We start from the raw sequence: 16,103 nt of genomic DNA, 5'->3' as shown, positions 1-16,103 counted from the left end.
TCAGAAACCAGCACAGTGAGAAAGAGCAGGGGAAGGGGAAAGGGAGCATATGCTTTTAGATCTTAAAGTTCATACAACCTTTCTTCACATTCTCTTGTCCTATCCTACTTATTTTGTCCAACTAGCTTTAACTTTGGGCTGGGGTTTTTGTTTGTTTTTTATTCTGAATTGGAAACATACTGTTCAGATATTTGCCCCAAGTCAGTGAGGTCACATACATCTTTGTTAAGAGAACTGATTCTTTAAACAAAGGTAATCTGACAGAGTTTCTGGAAGTATTCAGTAAGGCATAGATGAAAATAAATTGGGCTAAAAAAGCTGGGAATGAATACAGATGAAACTGTGATTAATGGTCTAGCTAAATACAAGACATGAGAAGATGACCACCCATATGGAAGTTAGACACTGGGACAGTTCCTCAGGAATCTGCCTGGGATTAAACTGCCACTTGTGACCCCTTCAGTGAATTCTATTTTGAAATTTATCATGTATTCTCACACACATGTGCCCAGGCGTATACATACATACAAATATGTGTGCATGAATGTGTGTGTTTAATGCAATGTCCTAAAGATATCTGCAGAAGCTAAAAATTTGGGAGGCATTGTCGGTACAGGAGAATGAGGTTAAAGAATGAAATAACCAAACAATATTGAGGAACAGAGTAATAGAAAAAGGGGTAATGGAATCAACTGTACAAAATACAGTCACGCACTCAGATAGTAACAAGAAGAATTGATGCCATGAGGTAGAAAAATCACCAGCTAAAACACAGAAAGTGTCACAAATTATTCAGTCACAAATTTGCTGCAAGCACACAGAAAACAAACATATGAATAATGTTACAGGTCACATATTTCCAGTGAAGAAAAAGACATACTGATGCCACGCTACATGGCAGAATGGACATCGCCAAGGTCAGGGATCACCTACTCATGCATCATCTGTTCTGTGCTGGAAGAAGAAATCCTGGCCCTTGACTGAGAATCCGAAGCATTACCACAATATAAGTAACAATTTAATTGAGAGTACTGAACAAACGAGTTTGTCCTAACAGTGTTCCAAGCACCCAACAAGCTTAAAACACTGCCTTGGCACAGCAAGGATCTCCAGCAGAATAAAAGGTCCTGACACCAATTAACTGTAATTTGAATCCCTGTCACAGAGTAGAAATCAAACATCATGGAAGATCGTAAATATATATGGTTGCCAGCAATGCAGTTACAGTATGTTCTGCAATTGTTTGGCTGCAACAACAAGGGCATTACTGATATAGCTCATGACCTTTTCTGAGCTGCCCTGACAGTGAACACTTGAAAGCTGGCCTTCAAACACCAAAAACCAAACCAGTTGATGTAGGTGTAGCATGCACCTGCAAAAGACAGGTAAGGATGGGAAAGAAAAGAAACAAATGGTAAGAGAAAAACCTACTCCAATGGCAAAGAACCGGAGCAGATTAATTTGCACAAGGGGAAGGGGTGGTTTTCTGTTAGTGACACTACCATCTTGCAGTTCTTGTTTTAGGGCCCCCGTATATTAAAGGAGATCAAATGTTCTTTAGAGTTGATAGGGACTGTAAAAACTAAACATAAGCAACTAAAACATGAGTCATAAAATTATGATCTCAACAAGCTGCCAGCAAGAGATAAAGCCCTTTATCCATGCCCATATGTATATGATATATATATATATATACATGCACATGAGGCACTGTGGGCAAGAAAAACACAAAGGGTAAAGTACTTTGCATATTTAGTCAATCATTTATTTCTCTGTTGAATTTCCAAAATACATTTCTATACAGATACTGCACCCAATATCAAGCAGTAGCACTTAAGTAGCTTACAGATCCATTCAAACAGGTGTCAGCCTTAATGATAGACTGATACAACAGAGCCAAACAAATGTGGAAAGTTTTTTCCTCTCCCAAGTATCTTTTCTTGGAGACATTAAAAAAAAAAGAAAAATCAACTGCTATTAATAAGCAGCTCTCTGCTCTTCCCTACTCCGCAAAAAAAACCCATAAAAAATACTGCATTGTGCTCAGTCCACCAGAGAATTCCAGGCCTAAAAGAAAATAAAAATTAGAAAGATATTCCCACTACAAAAACAATAAGAAATGACCTATTGTTTTTGTTTCTGAACACTGTTGCATAATCAGCACTTGGAAAAGCTTACAGGGCTTGAAATAATTTCCACTGGCATGTCAAAGTGTTTAGAGCTCAGAAAAGTCTCAAGATAATCTGACCTTATAAACCACACCAAACTATTCTTTTCTCCTTCCCCAACATGGCCACCCCAATTTTATTTTTGCTATCAGCCAGTCTCTAATTTCTACAGCTCGTTCTCTATATATGCAACCTGCATTCATGTAGTATCAAGGCATCTCACACTACGCAATACTGTACAAGAAACAGTAAGAAACATGACTGCAAGTCTACATTGTGCCTTCTTCCTTTCTTTTCAGGACACTGAGGAATCACTTTTGCCAAAAGAAACGTGAGCAATTCTCCCTGTAGTTATGGGCAGGATACAAGGAGATGCAGCTTGCAGTTCCTAGCTTGATATCCTCCCCAGATATTTTGAACCCACTGGCCAACTTCTAATTCTGACAAAAGAGAGAGACGAAGAAAAGAAAAGGGGTGGGGGTGGGAAGGTTTAGCCATGCAGAGGAAAGAGCCAGCCTAGTCCTTCTGCTGAGAGAAAGGCTCAGGGTTATGCGTCTGGCTTGCCAGCTGGCCAATTTATAGCAGTACATGCTGCTTTGCATCTAGGCAAAGGGGACATGGGAAGGAGCTAAGAATACAGGGGGAGAGGAGGAGTCAGGGCCATGGGCAGAAAAGGAAGGAAATTTACAGTGAAGGGGAAATTCAAGGCATTAGTGGAGGGGAAAAAATAAAATCAGAGAATGTGGAAGAGGAGAAGTGCCAGACATTAAAAACATAGGATAAAACCATGGAAGTCCAGCTTCCATAGCTCCTTTGCTCATGAAATACCCTGTCAGAGGCAGCTAGATTTGTCACCTTTCTCTGACACTTTAGACATCTCGGATCAGCTACCAAAAGCGCTCATCTCATTTCTTACTAGTTTTAGTTTACACATTAATTGTTTCAATATTCCTGAAGGCTACTACTACTCTGGGGAAAAAAGAAACTGGGGATGGGTAGTGGAAATAGGAAAATTTTTGTGAAGGAAAAAAACCCCCTACTTTCTTAGGAGAAGTTCCTCCCAATGCATGGAATTAACATAACGTCTCTACCTCCCAGCTAGCTCCATTCAAGGCTTATTTTTAGATGCTCTCTGTCCGACTCTCTGCACAGGGATGTTTCTTACTGATATGGCTCGGTCCCAATTCACAGTCTTGCAGGAAACAGCCAGGACTAGGACAGAGAGGCTGACGCTTTCTATCCCTAGCAAGACTGAATTCAGAATTAACTTTTGCAAACTATGAAATAAGACTCTATCTGCTGAAGCTTTACTTCAATTCAACCAGCCCCAAAACTAAGCCAGTAATCAGCAAAAATCAGCAACTCTTGATTTGGCACAAGGAAGCAGCAGTATCGATTGTGTAAACCACAGCCAACCAGGGGAAGCACAGGCTGACAGAAGCAGAAGGTGTTATTGGAAGTCCTTGTACTGTAGATATCCATGTAGTAAACTTGAAATGATCACTGACTCCTCCATCTTCTGTACCCTTTTTTGGCTGTGGCCCAGTACACCTCCTGGAGGTGGTTTAACCCCAGAACAAGGTCCATTGGATGAATACCGGATGAAGATAAGGTATCTGATAATCATGCACTACCAACCTTGTTTGTTCGTGGGTTTAACATCAGTGGCTTGCCTTTTTCTTTCGTATGTGCACTGCGATACGCCATCGCACAGGGAGTGGCAGCTACTCGTAGTCGGGAGAACATTTTTTTTTTTTATACTGCACCTGGGAAAAGGAGAAGAAAGACATTCAGATACAGAGGCCGCAGAACCAATGTTCACAGTTGTAGGCCATCTGTTGTAAAAGAAATAGGTACATGTTAGATACGACTCTTTCCTCAAACACCGTGATAATGACCCAAAATTGCCTTGTGACAGCCAGGAGGAAGAAAAAGAAGGAAGGCTTTACAACAACGAGAGTGCACGAATGAGCGGAGAGAACATACAAGGATACTAATGTGAGCTAGCATTATGCTGTGGGTTGCAGTCAGCCAGCATTCACTAGGTTGTTGTCTTATAACTGCACCATAAACTCAGAGCAGAATTGCCGTTAGCAAACATTAACCTTCCATGGCGACCCATGCAACTGGCACCAGTGCAAATACCAGGGAGAACACAATGACTTGAGCTAGTGCAGCAAGAAAATTTAATCTGAGTTTCTTCAGTAGCTTTCTGACAATGAAATCTTCTGGACAACAGAAAGGGAAGAAACTATGTCTATTAGCATATTAAAACTAGATTAGAACAAAATGTAGAATTAAAATGGTCAAAAATTCACTGAACTCTGAATTCCATGCTTAGACTTTCTAAATTCCAACCCCCCCCAAAAAGGTTATTTTCAGAGAGAATATATCCTTTTCAATAAAAGATATGTTTCCCTAACAAAATAAAAAGTTTCTTAGTACCACTCAAAAGCTTAGTTCTTAATCTTGCCAGGTGATATCCACTCTCAAACCCGTTTTATTCAACTATTAATTGCAAGCTCTTTGGAGCAGAAATGATAATTTATTACATGCTTCAATAACGCAGTACCACCAGGGAATGTGTGCTGGACTCACCTCTAAACATTATTTCACCAGCACACAGAGACAACAACAATCACAGTGAGACCTTACTCAGGACCCCTGACTGTACGAAGACACATTAAGATGGTTGGTCAGAAGGGACAGGCGTACACAGCTCAGTTGAGGTATCGTGCAGAATCCTGACACGGGGAGAGGGAAAAACCAGATTCCTTTAGCAATAGGCCTATGCAGTCAGTGGAGGAAGGCAGAGATCCAGGATCAGCGTGGCAGGGAACCCCTCTCCCTCTCCATTGCAGCTGGCGTGGGTGGGGGACCCCCGTGGCCGGTGCATCCCCCAGTCCTGCTGCATGCTCAGATCCAAGGCACATGCAAGGACAGTAAAGCAGGTACGAGACATTTTTAAGGAATGAAATGATGCATGGTTTGGATTTGTAATTTCTTCCAGATGGAAGCCAAAAATAGATTAAGGAACAAAACTTCATTACCTTAAATATGGCCTGAATACTTTAGAAGACCTTTCTATAATCAAATTTACACATAACCAGCTTTTAAGATGGCAGACTGATCTTACAAGTTACAATCTGAGGATTTTCTTCAAAATATTTCCAAGCATTAGAAGAACATGCAAACATTCAATATTTTTCATCATCACTTATACCCAAGTTTCTCTTCTACCCATCATAAAGCATAGAGGAAAGCAGCACTGACATTCAGCGGGATCCCTTTCTCTCATCCTTTATTTGTTTGTTTAGGCCCTGCGATTGAAAAAAGTTCCACTCGAAACCCATGTGTTTAGCTGTTTCGTGGTAAAGAACATAAATTTACTGTGTGGAGACAGGATGAATGGAAGCCTTGCCAGCACTACAAACAAATGTTGTTTTTAACATGATAATTCCTCCCTAAACCAGCTAGCAGTGGACTAAACACAGCTGGTCTGCCAGAACTCAGGGCAGCTGAAAATCAGGATCAGATAAGCAAAACTAAATTTGTGCTGCAAAACAACCAGCCTTTAGGAATGGCAAATTCCGTCTTAACTGGTTTTAATTCTCATTGCTCATTTGCCATCATTACACAATAGCAAGTCCATCTCCTCATGCACGTGAGGCTAAAAACGATCTGTGATTACAGCGTCCCAGCAAACCTCAGCCCGCATCCCATCAGTCTGGTGTTAGGGTGGCTTCAATCTGTCATGAGCAAACACCTTAAACAAGAAATTAAAAAGTAGGCCAAACACCACACCTTATCTTACTCTAATTAAATTTAAATTAGTTCCTTGCAATTAATGAGTGTTTAAGAACCAAACAAGATTGTGGCCCAGATTTCTCGTAACTTGATCAATTAACTCTAATCAGAGAGAGAGACTGACTTTTCAGGGGTGTGATTCAAATCTTACAAGTCTTACTTTCTTCTCTCCTCTCTGAGAAAGGAGACTTGCTCCTCTCCTCTGAGGTGCCATACAGACACCTAAAATCAATTCTTGGTGGAGGTCTCTCAGATGCATACAGCAAGTGAGAGGAATCAGGCTTCATTTTTCCACTCAGTCCCTCTGTTTCGATCCAAGAGATATGATCCCAGTTAATTTATATCCGGCATAAAACCTGCCTGGTTACTCAGTCCCGAGCTTTCCTTTCCTTGCTCTTCTAATTGCTTCCTATTTCTGTTCCACCTCCCATCTCGCACATCTCCTCTAACTCCTTTTGTCGCGGACTTTTAAGCATGTTTTAGCAGGAATCTGCCTTCAAAACTCACCTTAACATGACCTACCCTGAAGCCACAAAGCAAGCATCCTTCCCCATCCCCTGTCCATGCTCCTCTGTAGAAGTGCCAGGAGCTCTGTGCTTTGCCGGCGTGGCCGTGGCCCTCCATGGCTCACCTACCCTTTCCTCCCGGCTCTGCAGGCCACCAGCCTGGCAAGAACAAGCCACCCATCTGCCCAGGTCCTTCTGCTTTAAAAGTCCTAATTCCTTCCCAAGAATATGTGCAGAGGACAATCCAGTAACCCTGACGATTAAAAACCAAGGCTACACCTATACATGCCACTAGTAGTTTAATGCTTTTTAAAACAGAGCTCACAGGATGGCTCGAGCCAGACGCAGCGCTGGGGCAGCCATAAAACCAGCTCACACCAGGAGTTTGGGATTACAGCTAACAGCTCCTCAGATGAAAGATACCACCAGACAATAAAAATACTTGAGATGCAGCATGGTCCGACCGACAACACATAAGCAGCCCTGGGCAGCATCGCTTCTCCTCTGGCCTCGTGGGAAAGGAAGAAAGGACACGAAGCCTCATGGCCGGTGGCTCGTATTTGCCAGCCCTGTTTCTGGGAAGCACTTGGGGCAGGCAGCAAGCTGCAAGGACAGGTCTGGATGAAAGGTCCCCAGTCCAATACCTGGTTTCAAGGAGATGATAAGGGTTGGGTCCCGCTGCTTTGCAGGAAGGTTTTTCAATGGTTTGTGATGGGTTTTGTAGAAGAGAGGCCAGGCTTGAGATGGTGGTACCTTAACCATAAGAGAAAGGAGAGATGATTTTGACAGGAGAGGCTGATGGAGAAGGAGGAGGGATGTCAACTGAGGGAAAGATAGAGGGTTGCAATGATGTGACAACATACAGAGAGGACTGAGGTTGTGCAATGTCCTCTGAGGAGGAATTGGGAAGAAAGCAGAAGAATTGAAAGAGGAATGAAATTCCTGCTAAAACATGTGTCAGCATAACCAGAACAAGGATTTTTCTTTTTTCAGGACCTCACAATGGTAAGGACTAAACAAGACTGCGGTGCACCACTGGACTTAATCCAATACAACTGGTAATTTTTGACTTATGATCACATACATGCTGTGTCACAATTTAAGAGAATTAAATTCTTCAGCATACCAGATGACAGCTCTCTTCTGTGCCTTATCAGGAGGCATCTGGCCAGGTCAAACTAATTACCAATACTGCACAAGTGCCCTTATCTAGGAGCAAATGTTTTGCTGCTGCAATTATGGATTTGTTAAATTGCAAAAGCTACTTTTAAGGGAAAGGTTCATCATACTTTTAAAAGGTACAATTACATTGCTCAGAGTCAGGAAGCTCAGTCTCAATTAAAGCAAGGTCTGCTTCAATTACTGCACAGGCTGCCTGACTTGTGGATTATACCTTAATAGTAAGGAGTATCTCTCAGTGGACAGCAACTTATGCTTGATGACTTTGCAGTCTTCCTTCAGTTTGAAGGGTGGCTAAACATAAATATATTTCAAGTCTTCTGGAAATCCTGTGTAAATGAACAGTTCCAGTCTTTCATGTACAGAAATTACCAAGACCCATGTGCTAACAGACACTTGTTTTTGATAACACAAGCTGGAATTATTAATTCAAGACCATACAGGCCTCACAAGGTTTCCAATCCTTCTGGCCCCAAATGGTTGTCTTTTTTTGAGCAGCACTGCTCTAGGGCCAACAAACATTTTCTCTTATACACCCAGAGCAATCTATACCATGAGTCTGCACTATCCCCAGCCTGGCGTGGGTGCACCATTGCACTCTATTACCTTTTTTTTTTTTTAATAAACAGACGAGCCTTGCCTACCTAAGCATGACACAAACCAGGCACACACTAGCTGGCTTCATCACTTCAGTAATGATAAAGCAGTCTAGAATTATTACATTAGGCAAGTATTAACTATAAATGTGTCTCCCAATGAGACTTTTGCTTAAAGAAAGCAGCTTTCCCTGCACCCACCACCTGCAGCACTGCAGTGGGTGCTTTGCAGATCAAGGGGGAAAGGGGACACTTCCATTTTACAACAGGAGCACCCCAGTGCGTACATGTGCGGAGGAAGGAGCAGAGAGACGAGGCTGGGCAATGCAGTTCTGCACAGCAACTCGGCACCTCTGACTCCCCGAGCTGACCAGATGCTGTTGGGGGAAGTTAGCAGAAAATGGTGGTAATAACATTTCAGGTTCCTTCCAGCAAAGTCCTGAGCCATCATTTTAAAGGACATTTCTAAGGTACCTTGAGATCTGCAAAGTAAAAGGAACAATCATATGGGCGGGTGTTACTAATAAAATGTTTGGCAGTGGTGAGCGTTATCATTTTGGAAGCAGATCTTGAAACTACTTCTCTTCCCTCTTATTCTAAGGCAACCAATTCAACAAGGAGAAAAGTTAGATATAAAGTACTTAAGTAGGTTAAGTAGGTTCACAACTTGAGGCTTGAAACACTCAGCAAATAAAGCACACTTAGGCAAATTCAAATGAGAATAATGTCAGAACACCTTTGTAAAAAGAGCGTATGTTCTCTGAATTACTTTAACTTACAATATTAGAAAACTTCTTGCGGCATAACTAGAAAGTAAGACTAAATTGTTTGGTATTGGAGCCTTGGTTCATAAAAGCTCTTACCACACAACATCAGGGAGCTATTTTTTTATATATTAATGGATCTGACCTAAATATTTTTCTTAAGCATCAGAAAGTCCATTATCTTGTACTGTGGAAACTGCAGCAGCAATATTTTTGGCCTAATCCGACAAGAAAATGTATTCACATTCTTGATTTTATTCCATTTGTCTAACTGGGAGGGCTACCGGTAGTAAAGGTAAGCGCATCTACGTGTGCGGGACAAAGGCCTTATCCTGCAGAATCCTCAGAAAGATTGCAGAAATAAACAGAAAGCCACTGTTGCTTTATTCTGGAGAACGGGTACATCTCTGTATTAGAGCTGTTTTCTTCAGTTCAAAAAATACAGATTTTTTTGGATATAAGTTGAGAGAGAAACAAGGATGTTCTCAACAACTGCTGCACACTTACAAAAGGGAATTCTTCCTGGGAGAACAACTCAGCAATAAGCATGGAGAAACTGAGCGGCTTGCTAATTCAGTGCCGATCAGGTGAAGTATAAGCCTGGCAACCACTTATAAACCTTGGTGTGCACTACAGTTAGGGCTTTAAAAAAAAAAAAAACAACCCTGCTTAAATTACAGAAGAATCTGAAAAACTATCCATACACAATTAGTTACAGCCCTAGTAACAGCAAAGTGCTCTTTCTGTTGCAATAAAGGTGCTCCCACCAGTAGTAAAGATGAACATCCAATTAGTACTCACTCAAGCATGGCACACTACCATGCATTTTTGACAGCTTCTTTCTCAGTTTGCAGAAGAAAAAGCTTCAAATCCTGTCTGTACTGACACTGCTGACTCGTAACGCTACAGCACGGGATTATCGGAAGTTTTGTCCTGGGACTGTAATACACACTTTCTCTTAAAAATACCTGCTCAGTCTAAATTTCTGCAGACCTTATCACGTCTAATAGAGCCAACATCACGTTAGACACTGCTGGCTGCACACACACACGGATTACTTGCAGAGTTTGCTATTCCGCCTAGCTCTTTCTATTACCCATGTGTTTACACACATACCTAGAAAATTTCCCTTTGCTGTTCACTACTAACTTTTTGGAATGAAGAACACAAAGATACCAAATAATTAATAGCTCGCTCGGCTGCAAGATCGTCCTTTTTTACCAGCCCTTTAACAACACGCTGCAAGTTTTCCCGTTTCTTCAATTAGTTAAGAGATTCGTGCCGTGACGTAACACACCAAGTTGCTCAGAGACCGGCACTTGCCTAATACCGTTTATAACGTTACGGCGCAGCGAGGCCAAGAGGAACACGGGACCTGCGACGGTGGCATTTCGAACAGCCACCGCCGCTTCTTTTAACAGAGAGCCGAGAGGCAAAACCCACAGACCGCAGAGACCAGCTCTAAAAACCACCGGGCAGGCTGACGGCGTTTCCTCTCCCAACGCTCTGCCGCTTCCCAACTTTTGCTCTCCGGCTTTTAGGGACGTGCCATAAAAGTTCATCGCGGGTTGAAAGCCGGCATGGGGGGGGGGGGGACGTCGGCCAACGCCGAGGAGCTGCAGAAGGAGCTACAGCCTGAATTTGTCAAGTTTGGGGGAGCATCCTCCCGGCCTTGACCCCAGGAGCTGCCACCAGTGAAGGGGGGGGGGGGGGGTGTTGTTCTCGAAGGGTGGCAGCTGAATTTCTCACCCATTTTGACAGCTGGTAAACACGTACCGCTGCACGGCCTTTGGCAGCACACGTCCTGTTTCCTCCGAAGCGAAACAGCCGCTTTTAGTGGTTTCCACCTGCCGCCGGGCCGAGGGCAGCGGGCTGCAGCGGGCCGCAGCGGGCGGGCGGCCTCCGCTGCCCCCGGGGTGGAAGCAGGGGGGCTCCCCGCAGCAGGCCGAGCCTCGGGGCCTCCCAACAAACGGGGGAGGAACCACTTCAGTCGGCCCCAGGGGACAGGCCCGAGGGACACCGAGCTCCCTCCATCCCCTCCTCTCCCGCTCCCGGGTGGGCCTCGTACCCCCTCACGGCGGGACGGGGCCGGCCCTACGCCCCGGCCCTCCCGGTCCCGGTGCCGGTGCCGGCCCGGTCCTGCCTACCGCACACCTCCGGCTACAGCTCGGTGGCCAGGGGCACGAAGCGAACGCCCTCTCCTCACCCTGGCAACACGCAGGCGGCAGGGGAGAGGTTTCAAAGGGCGGGGGAGGCACTGGAGGGGGTCGAGACTCTGGAGAAAACGCCCTCAAGATACGGGTTTGTAAAGAGACAGAGGCCTTTCGTACGCCATTGCAATTGTAAAATTGTTACCAGAACGGGATCTACCTCCTCCTGCGGCTGCTGCCCTCTGAGTGATGCTGGCCGAGGACCTGTTTCTATTGTGCAACAGCAGCTCCCATCCGCCGGAGCTCCGTCCGCCTCGGAAACCCGCCACTGAATGGAGCGAACAAGGAGGCGCCAGGGAGGGACACCCCGGAGGGCGGGGTGTTCCCCATGACTGACAACCTGCGCCAGCCAATGAAAAGGAAGCCGACGGCGGCGCTCGGCCAACGAGCCTTCTTCCCCGCGGCTCCCCGCTCTAGACAGAGGGGAAAACGCGGGCCGGGCGCGGCCTGTTATATGTTAATTAGGCCAGGCGCGATGGCGAATCGGCGTGGAGGGGCGGGGCTCCAGGAAGGGGGCGGGGCGGAGGGGGTCGCCTGAGGGGACGGGGAGGCGACATGGCGGCGGAGAGGGCGGCTGGGCGGGAAAGGCGAAGCGGGAGGAAGGTGGCGGGGAGAAGGGGTTCCCCCCCCGGGTATGGTTACTTGAAGCAAGATGGACGCCGGTTCCCAGTGGCCCGGGGCCACAGGGTTAGATCCCCTCCGTTGGCAGATAGGCGGCGAGGCAGCTCATGCTGCGGGTCAGCGCGAAAACTGCCAGGCCCAGGAAAGAGCTGCGGTCTGAGAAGGCGTCACTTTTCATAACGACGCCGGGCTGTTTGTCCTCACACTGGTCTCACCTTCTTCATAGAAATGTTCCTCTTCCCCAGCTAAGCTTTCCCAGCGTTTGGGAGCGGGAAGGTACGACGGTGTGAAACGTGACCGCTCTCCTCACCTGAGACTCCATCCGTCTCCTCTCCCGCCCAAAGTCTGAGGTGTTTTCCAGTGTCACAGATCGTGAGGCAGTTAATCCTCTTCTGGCACTTAACGTGATTTAAATTGTTAGATGTACAGAGGAGCACTGTGCAGTTAAAAGAAGCAGAGTTGCTATAGTAACCGTAACAATATATAAACCCACTTAATCAAAACCTCCTCTTCTAATCATGATTTTGAGGCCTGTCATGAAGGGCATATTCTGCTGCTTCCCCCCCCCGTCAGCATGACTGGGTTTGGCTTTGAAACATTTCTGAATAATGTGGTACTGCACCTATAAACAAAGGAGACTGCTAAAATGACGTGCAAGGTCATGACTTTGTACCTGGCTAAAAATAGCCCAAATTTAAGGCATTTAAAAATGCTGGACTTCATACCCGAATAGCATAAATCAGTATTGCTGTAAACCCATGTCATTTTAGACTGGTTGAGGATCTTGCCCAATGTATCTAATGAACAGTTAACACGTTGCTGAAATATACTGCATAACAGTTACTTGTGAAAGAACGACTGTCTTGAAAGCTGTGTTGTAATTAGTCCCAGAAGAGAAAAACCTCCACCCCAGGGAATGGGATTTGGCAGGGCTGCAGGGTCTGAAACTCCCAGCAACAATTTTTAATGGGAGGGAGACCTTCCATTTCTAGAGCGCACACCCGCTGCTTTTGCACCAGTGTTTTCTCCCAGCAGCCCCTTCGTATCAGTTACATTCATTCTCAAATCCAGACTCCGATCCACCAAAACTTTTTAAAGCTACATGTTGTCGTGGAGAGGAGGTCTGTATCACAATTCATGCCTTAACACAGCCCCAGCCTTGTACAGGTGGGCAGCAGCATCCTGTAGTGATCTGTCATGCTACAGCATGTCGTGATGATGCAAACTTGTCTTGTCCTAAGACAACAGGGGTGCTTTATGTCTGATCTATATGGACAGCAATCCCATGCAGCGTGGGACCCTGCTTTCCCAAGCCTGTTCTTCATCTCATGCTACTACATAGCCACCGAGTGACTGTTACATTTACAGCTAATTCATGCAACCAGCCTGTGCTATAGAACAAGAGAAGCAGTCATTTCTTCTCCCTCCTGAGGACTTTTATCACCGTATTTGGTCCTCAGCGCAGACGAGTTTCTTTTGGCGCACATGATGTTGTTGCTTTGCTGTTGCCAAGAGAACAACTGGGAGCCCTTGGCATTCCTCAACCCCTTAAAGCCAACTGTCACGGCTCTGCGCTCTCTCTTGGCTGTACCGGAGCAGCCTCAGGCAGTTTCACAGCTCGCTCGCTACAGGGCGCGAATTCATTCAGAAATTTTTAATACAACAGGAGACTATTTGATTATAATAGCAGATTTCCCGCATATACAGGCCATTGCATTTTACTGGGGTTCCTCTTCAGAGGAAGCTAGCGGTTTGTGCTGAAGTAAAATGCATCTCCCAAAAGTCATCCGAGTGTAGTTTGAAGGTATATATCAAGGTGGTTTTCTTAAATCGCTTCCACTCTCCTAAAACCATGCTGTATTTCCCATTTGAGTTTTCCTGGACTTTTGATCGTTTGCTGCTGGTTCTGTCTCTCTTTGCTAAATCACAGAGTTGGATACTTCCTGTTTCATTTTTCTCATGATAAACCTTACTGATTGTAACCGAGTCTGTCTGATAAATTAAACAGAAGACTTTTGTTTCCCATCCTTGAGATAATTTTGTCTCTCCCTTCTGTAACATTTCCAGTTTTTCAAATATCCTATTTAAAGCAACATCACCAGAGCTGGACTCGGTGTTGTTTTTTGTATCACTGATGCTTAATGTAAATTTAAAAAAAAAAAATCACTTCTCTGTTCTACTTACCTAGATCCAGGGCTCTTTTCCTTCCCTCCATAGTGCTGCCTCAACACCTGCACTGTCACTCCCATAAATACACTGATAAAGTAGCAATATATATACAGCTACTGAACAAAGGATTATTTAAACAGTCATGTTAGTTTTTATCTACCTCCAATCTCAGAAATTTTTACACTACAGAGTAGCAGACAAGCCATCTCTCAGTAAGAAAGTTTCTGTGGCTTGATAAAAACTGGCATCTTCACCTTCTTCTCTTATTTCTGTTAAAAAGTGCTGAGGTTTAACTATATGTTTAGACTAAGCCTCATATAGAGAGATGACCCTAATGACTCTTCTCATTTACATTATGAGACTATAGCAGGAACTAGGCAGTAAAGATGATCGTTACCTCCAGGCAAGGTTTTTGAAGAAAAAGAATATCTTTTATTAGACCAATTCCACTAAAAGATATTACTTGTCTCCACAAACCTTGCCCCTTTTACAACTTTGTAGCAACAACACTGCTAATTACCTTTACCCTGTTTCCATTATTTTGATTCTACTTCTGCCCAGTAATTTTGTTCTACCTTTTAAAGTAGAACACTCCTACTTGAAATTTCTCCTGCTTGAAATTTCTCATGTAGCTTTTTTGCAATCAAATGTGTCCAGACTATTCCCCAGCTCACATGGGAACAGCCCACATCCATGCTATTAAAGTGTTTTACCATCCAAACCAACATTCACATGCAGACTGTGTTTTGGGAATAGTATGCTAATTCCCACACTGTCTCCAGCAATTGTTTGGGAAAATGCTGGCTGACTGGATCCAGAACTACGCCTGGGATTGTGCTAACAATTTAATGGTGTAGATGACAAAGCTCCAGCTCCTGGGGACATTTTGTGGCACTGTTAATTCTGTCTTGATTAGGGATGACTTTGCTTAAACATATATCCATACATGTCTGTAGGTCTTCCCAGTCAGGGAGCTTTGGCGTGCATGGATACAGGTCCCTCCCTAGTTCTGATGAATTCCTTTGTCAGTGATTCATATAACTGTCATTGTAGACTAACAGGTCTGGCTGGCGTTTGCTGCTTTTTAATTTATGTTTTCCTTTCTCTGCTTTTGACCTGCTTTTTAGGCTGGTGACCCGTTTGACCTCAGATCATCAGTTGCTTCTACTCTGCTGAGCTGGTGAACAGCCACGGACGTGGTGACAAAACCTGAGATGGTCTAACCAGGTGGTGTTTCATCTTGCTTTTCTGGCTCTTCCTCCGCTTCCATCAATTTTCAGTTTCTTCAGTCCACCTTCAGCACTGCCCCATGCTACTTTACTTATCCTGACCAATGGCCCTCTCCTCCCTCCGCATTTGTGCCCCATTAATACAGCCACAGAGCGACTAGAATATACGGTTGCAGTTTGCACAGACTTACCTGTACTGGAGCAAATCTGGCCACCATGGTGGGGCCAGAAGTGAGTGCCCTGTAAAGGAAAGGCTGCCCAGCTCCTGCCTTACCACTTGGGGCAGAGACCACAGGTACCACACAGAGCCGCCTTCGCAGGGGGAGGCCACAGCCTTTTTGGTGCCTTCATCCACTAATAGATCTACTTTTCTGCTGGGAATCAGGGTAAACCCCTTCCTCTGCTCCACTGCGTTCAGTTGTATTAGTTGCATTAAAACCAGGTGGATTTATCTGTGCTGTGGTCACAGCTGTCAGCTCTGGGGCAGACACACATGACCCTTTCCCACATCATCCTCATAACTGGGAGCTTTCTTCCAGAGATCATCCACAGCACCCTACCTCTGCCCTTCTGAATCATCTTCCCTGACATCATGTTTCTTATATTTCTTCTCTAGTGGCTGAGCTCCTTAACTGTCTTGGTGGAAGGGCAGAAGGACACAGGACCTGAACCGAGGCTGGCAATTTAGGCTCAGGAGAGAAAACTTGTGTCTTTAATGTGCCTCCTTTAACCGCAGAAGTAATGAATTAATTTTCATCATTAGGCTCAAATGGTCTATCACTCTGTCTCCCTTTTGTGTGGTGATCTGGGAGGGGGCTGAGGACTAATGTAATCCTCGCAGTTATTCCATACTT

General features: G+C 44.8%; 1 protein-coding gene across 4 annotated transcripts in view; it reads right to left on the bottom strand.

The window, feature by feature from the left end:
- ME2 (malic enzyme 2) overlaps window positions 1-11,518 on the bottom strand; it is a 33,930-nt gene extending 22,412 nt beyond the window's left edge. For 2 of the 4 annotated variants that reach the window (XR_008233504.1, XM_052777111.1), the window contains exons 1-2: window positions 11,391-11,517; window positions 3,807-3,934 (exon numbers count right to left, since the gene is read on the bottom strand). Coding sequence is in view for 3 of the 4 variants with exons in the window: in XM_052777111.1 (XP_052633071.1) it covers window positions 3,807-3,914 (108 nt within the window). In the remaining variant the exon portion in view is untranslated. Of the gene's footprint in view, window positions 1-3,806; window positions 3,935-11,375 lie in introns of all 4 variants that reach the window. The other 2 variants (XM_052777113.1, XM_052777112.1) reach the window with 2 other exon arrangements.
- Window positions 11,519-16,103: the final 4,585 nt, after the last annotated feature.

The sequence above is a fragment of the Harpia harpyja genome, chromosome Z (assembly GCF_026419915.1).
Source record: "Harpia harpyja isolate bHarHar1 chromosome Z, bHarHar1 primary haplotype, whole genome shotgun sequence".
Classification (NCBI taxonomy): domain Eukaryota; kingdom Metazoa; phylum Chordata; class Aves; order Accipitriformes; family Accipitridae; genus Harpia; species Harpia harpyja.
The sequence above is the reverse complement of the archived record's forward strand: the minus strand, read 5'-3'. Positions and strand labels throughout refer to the sequence as shown.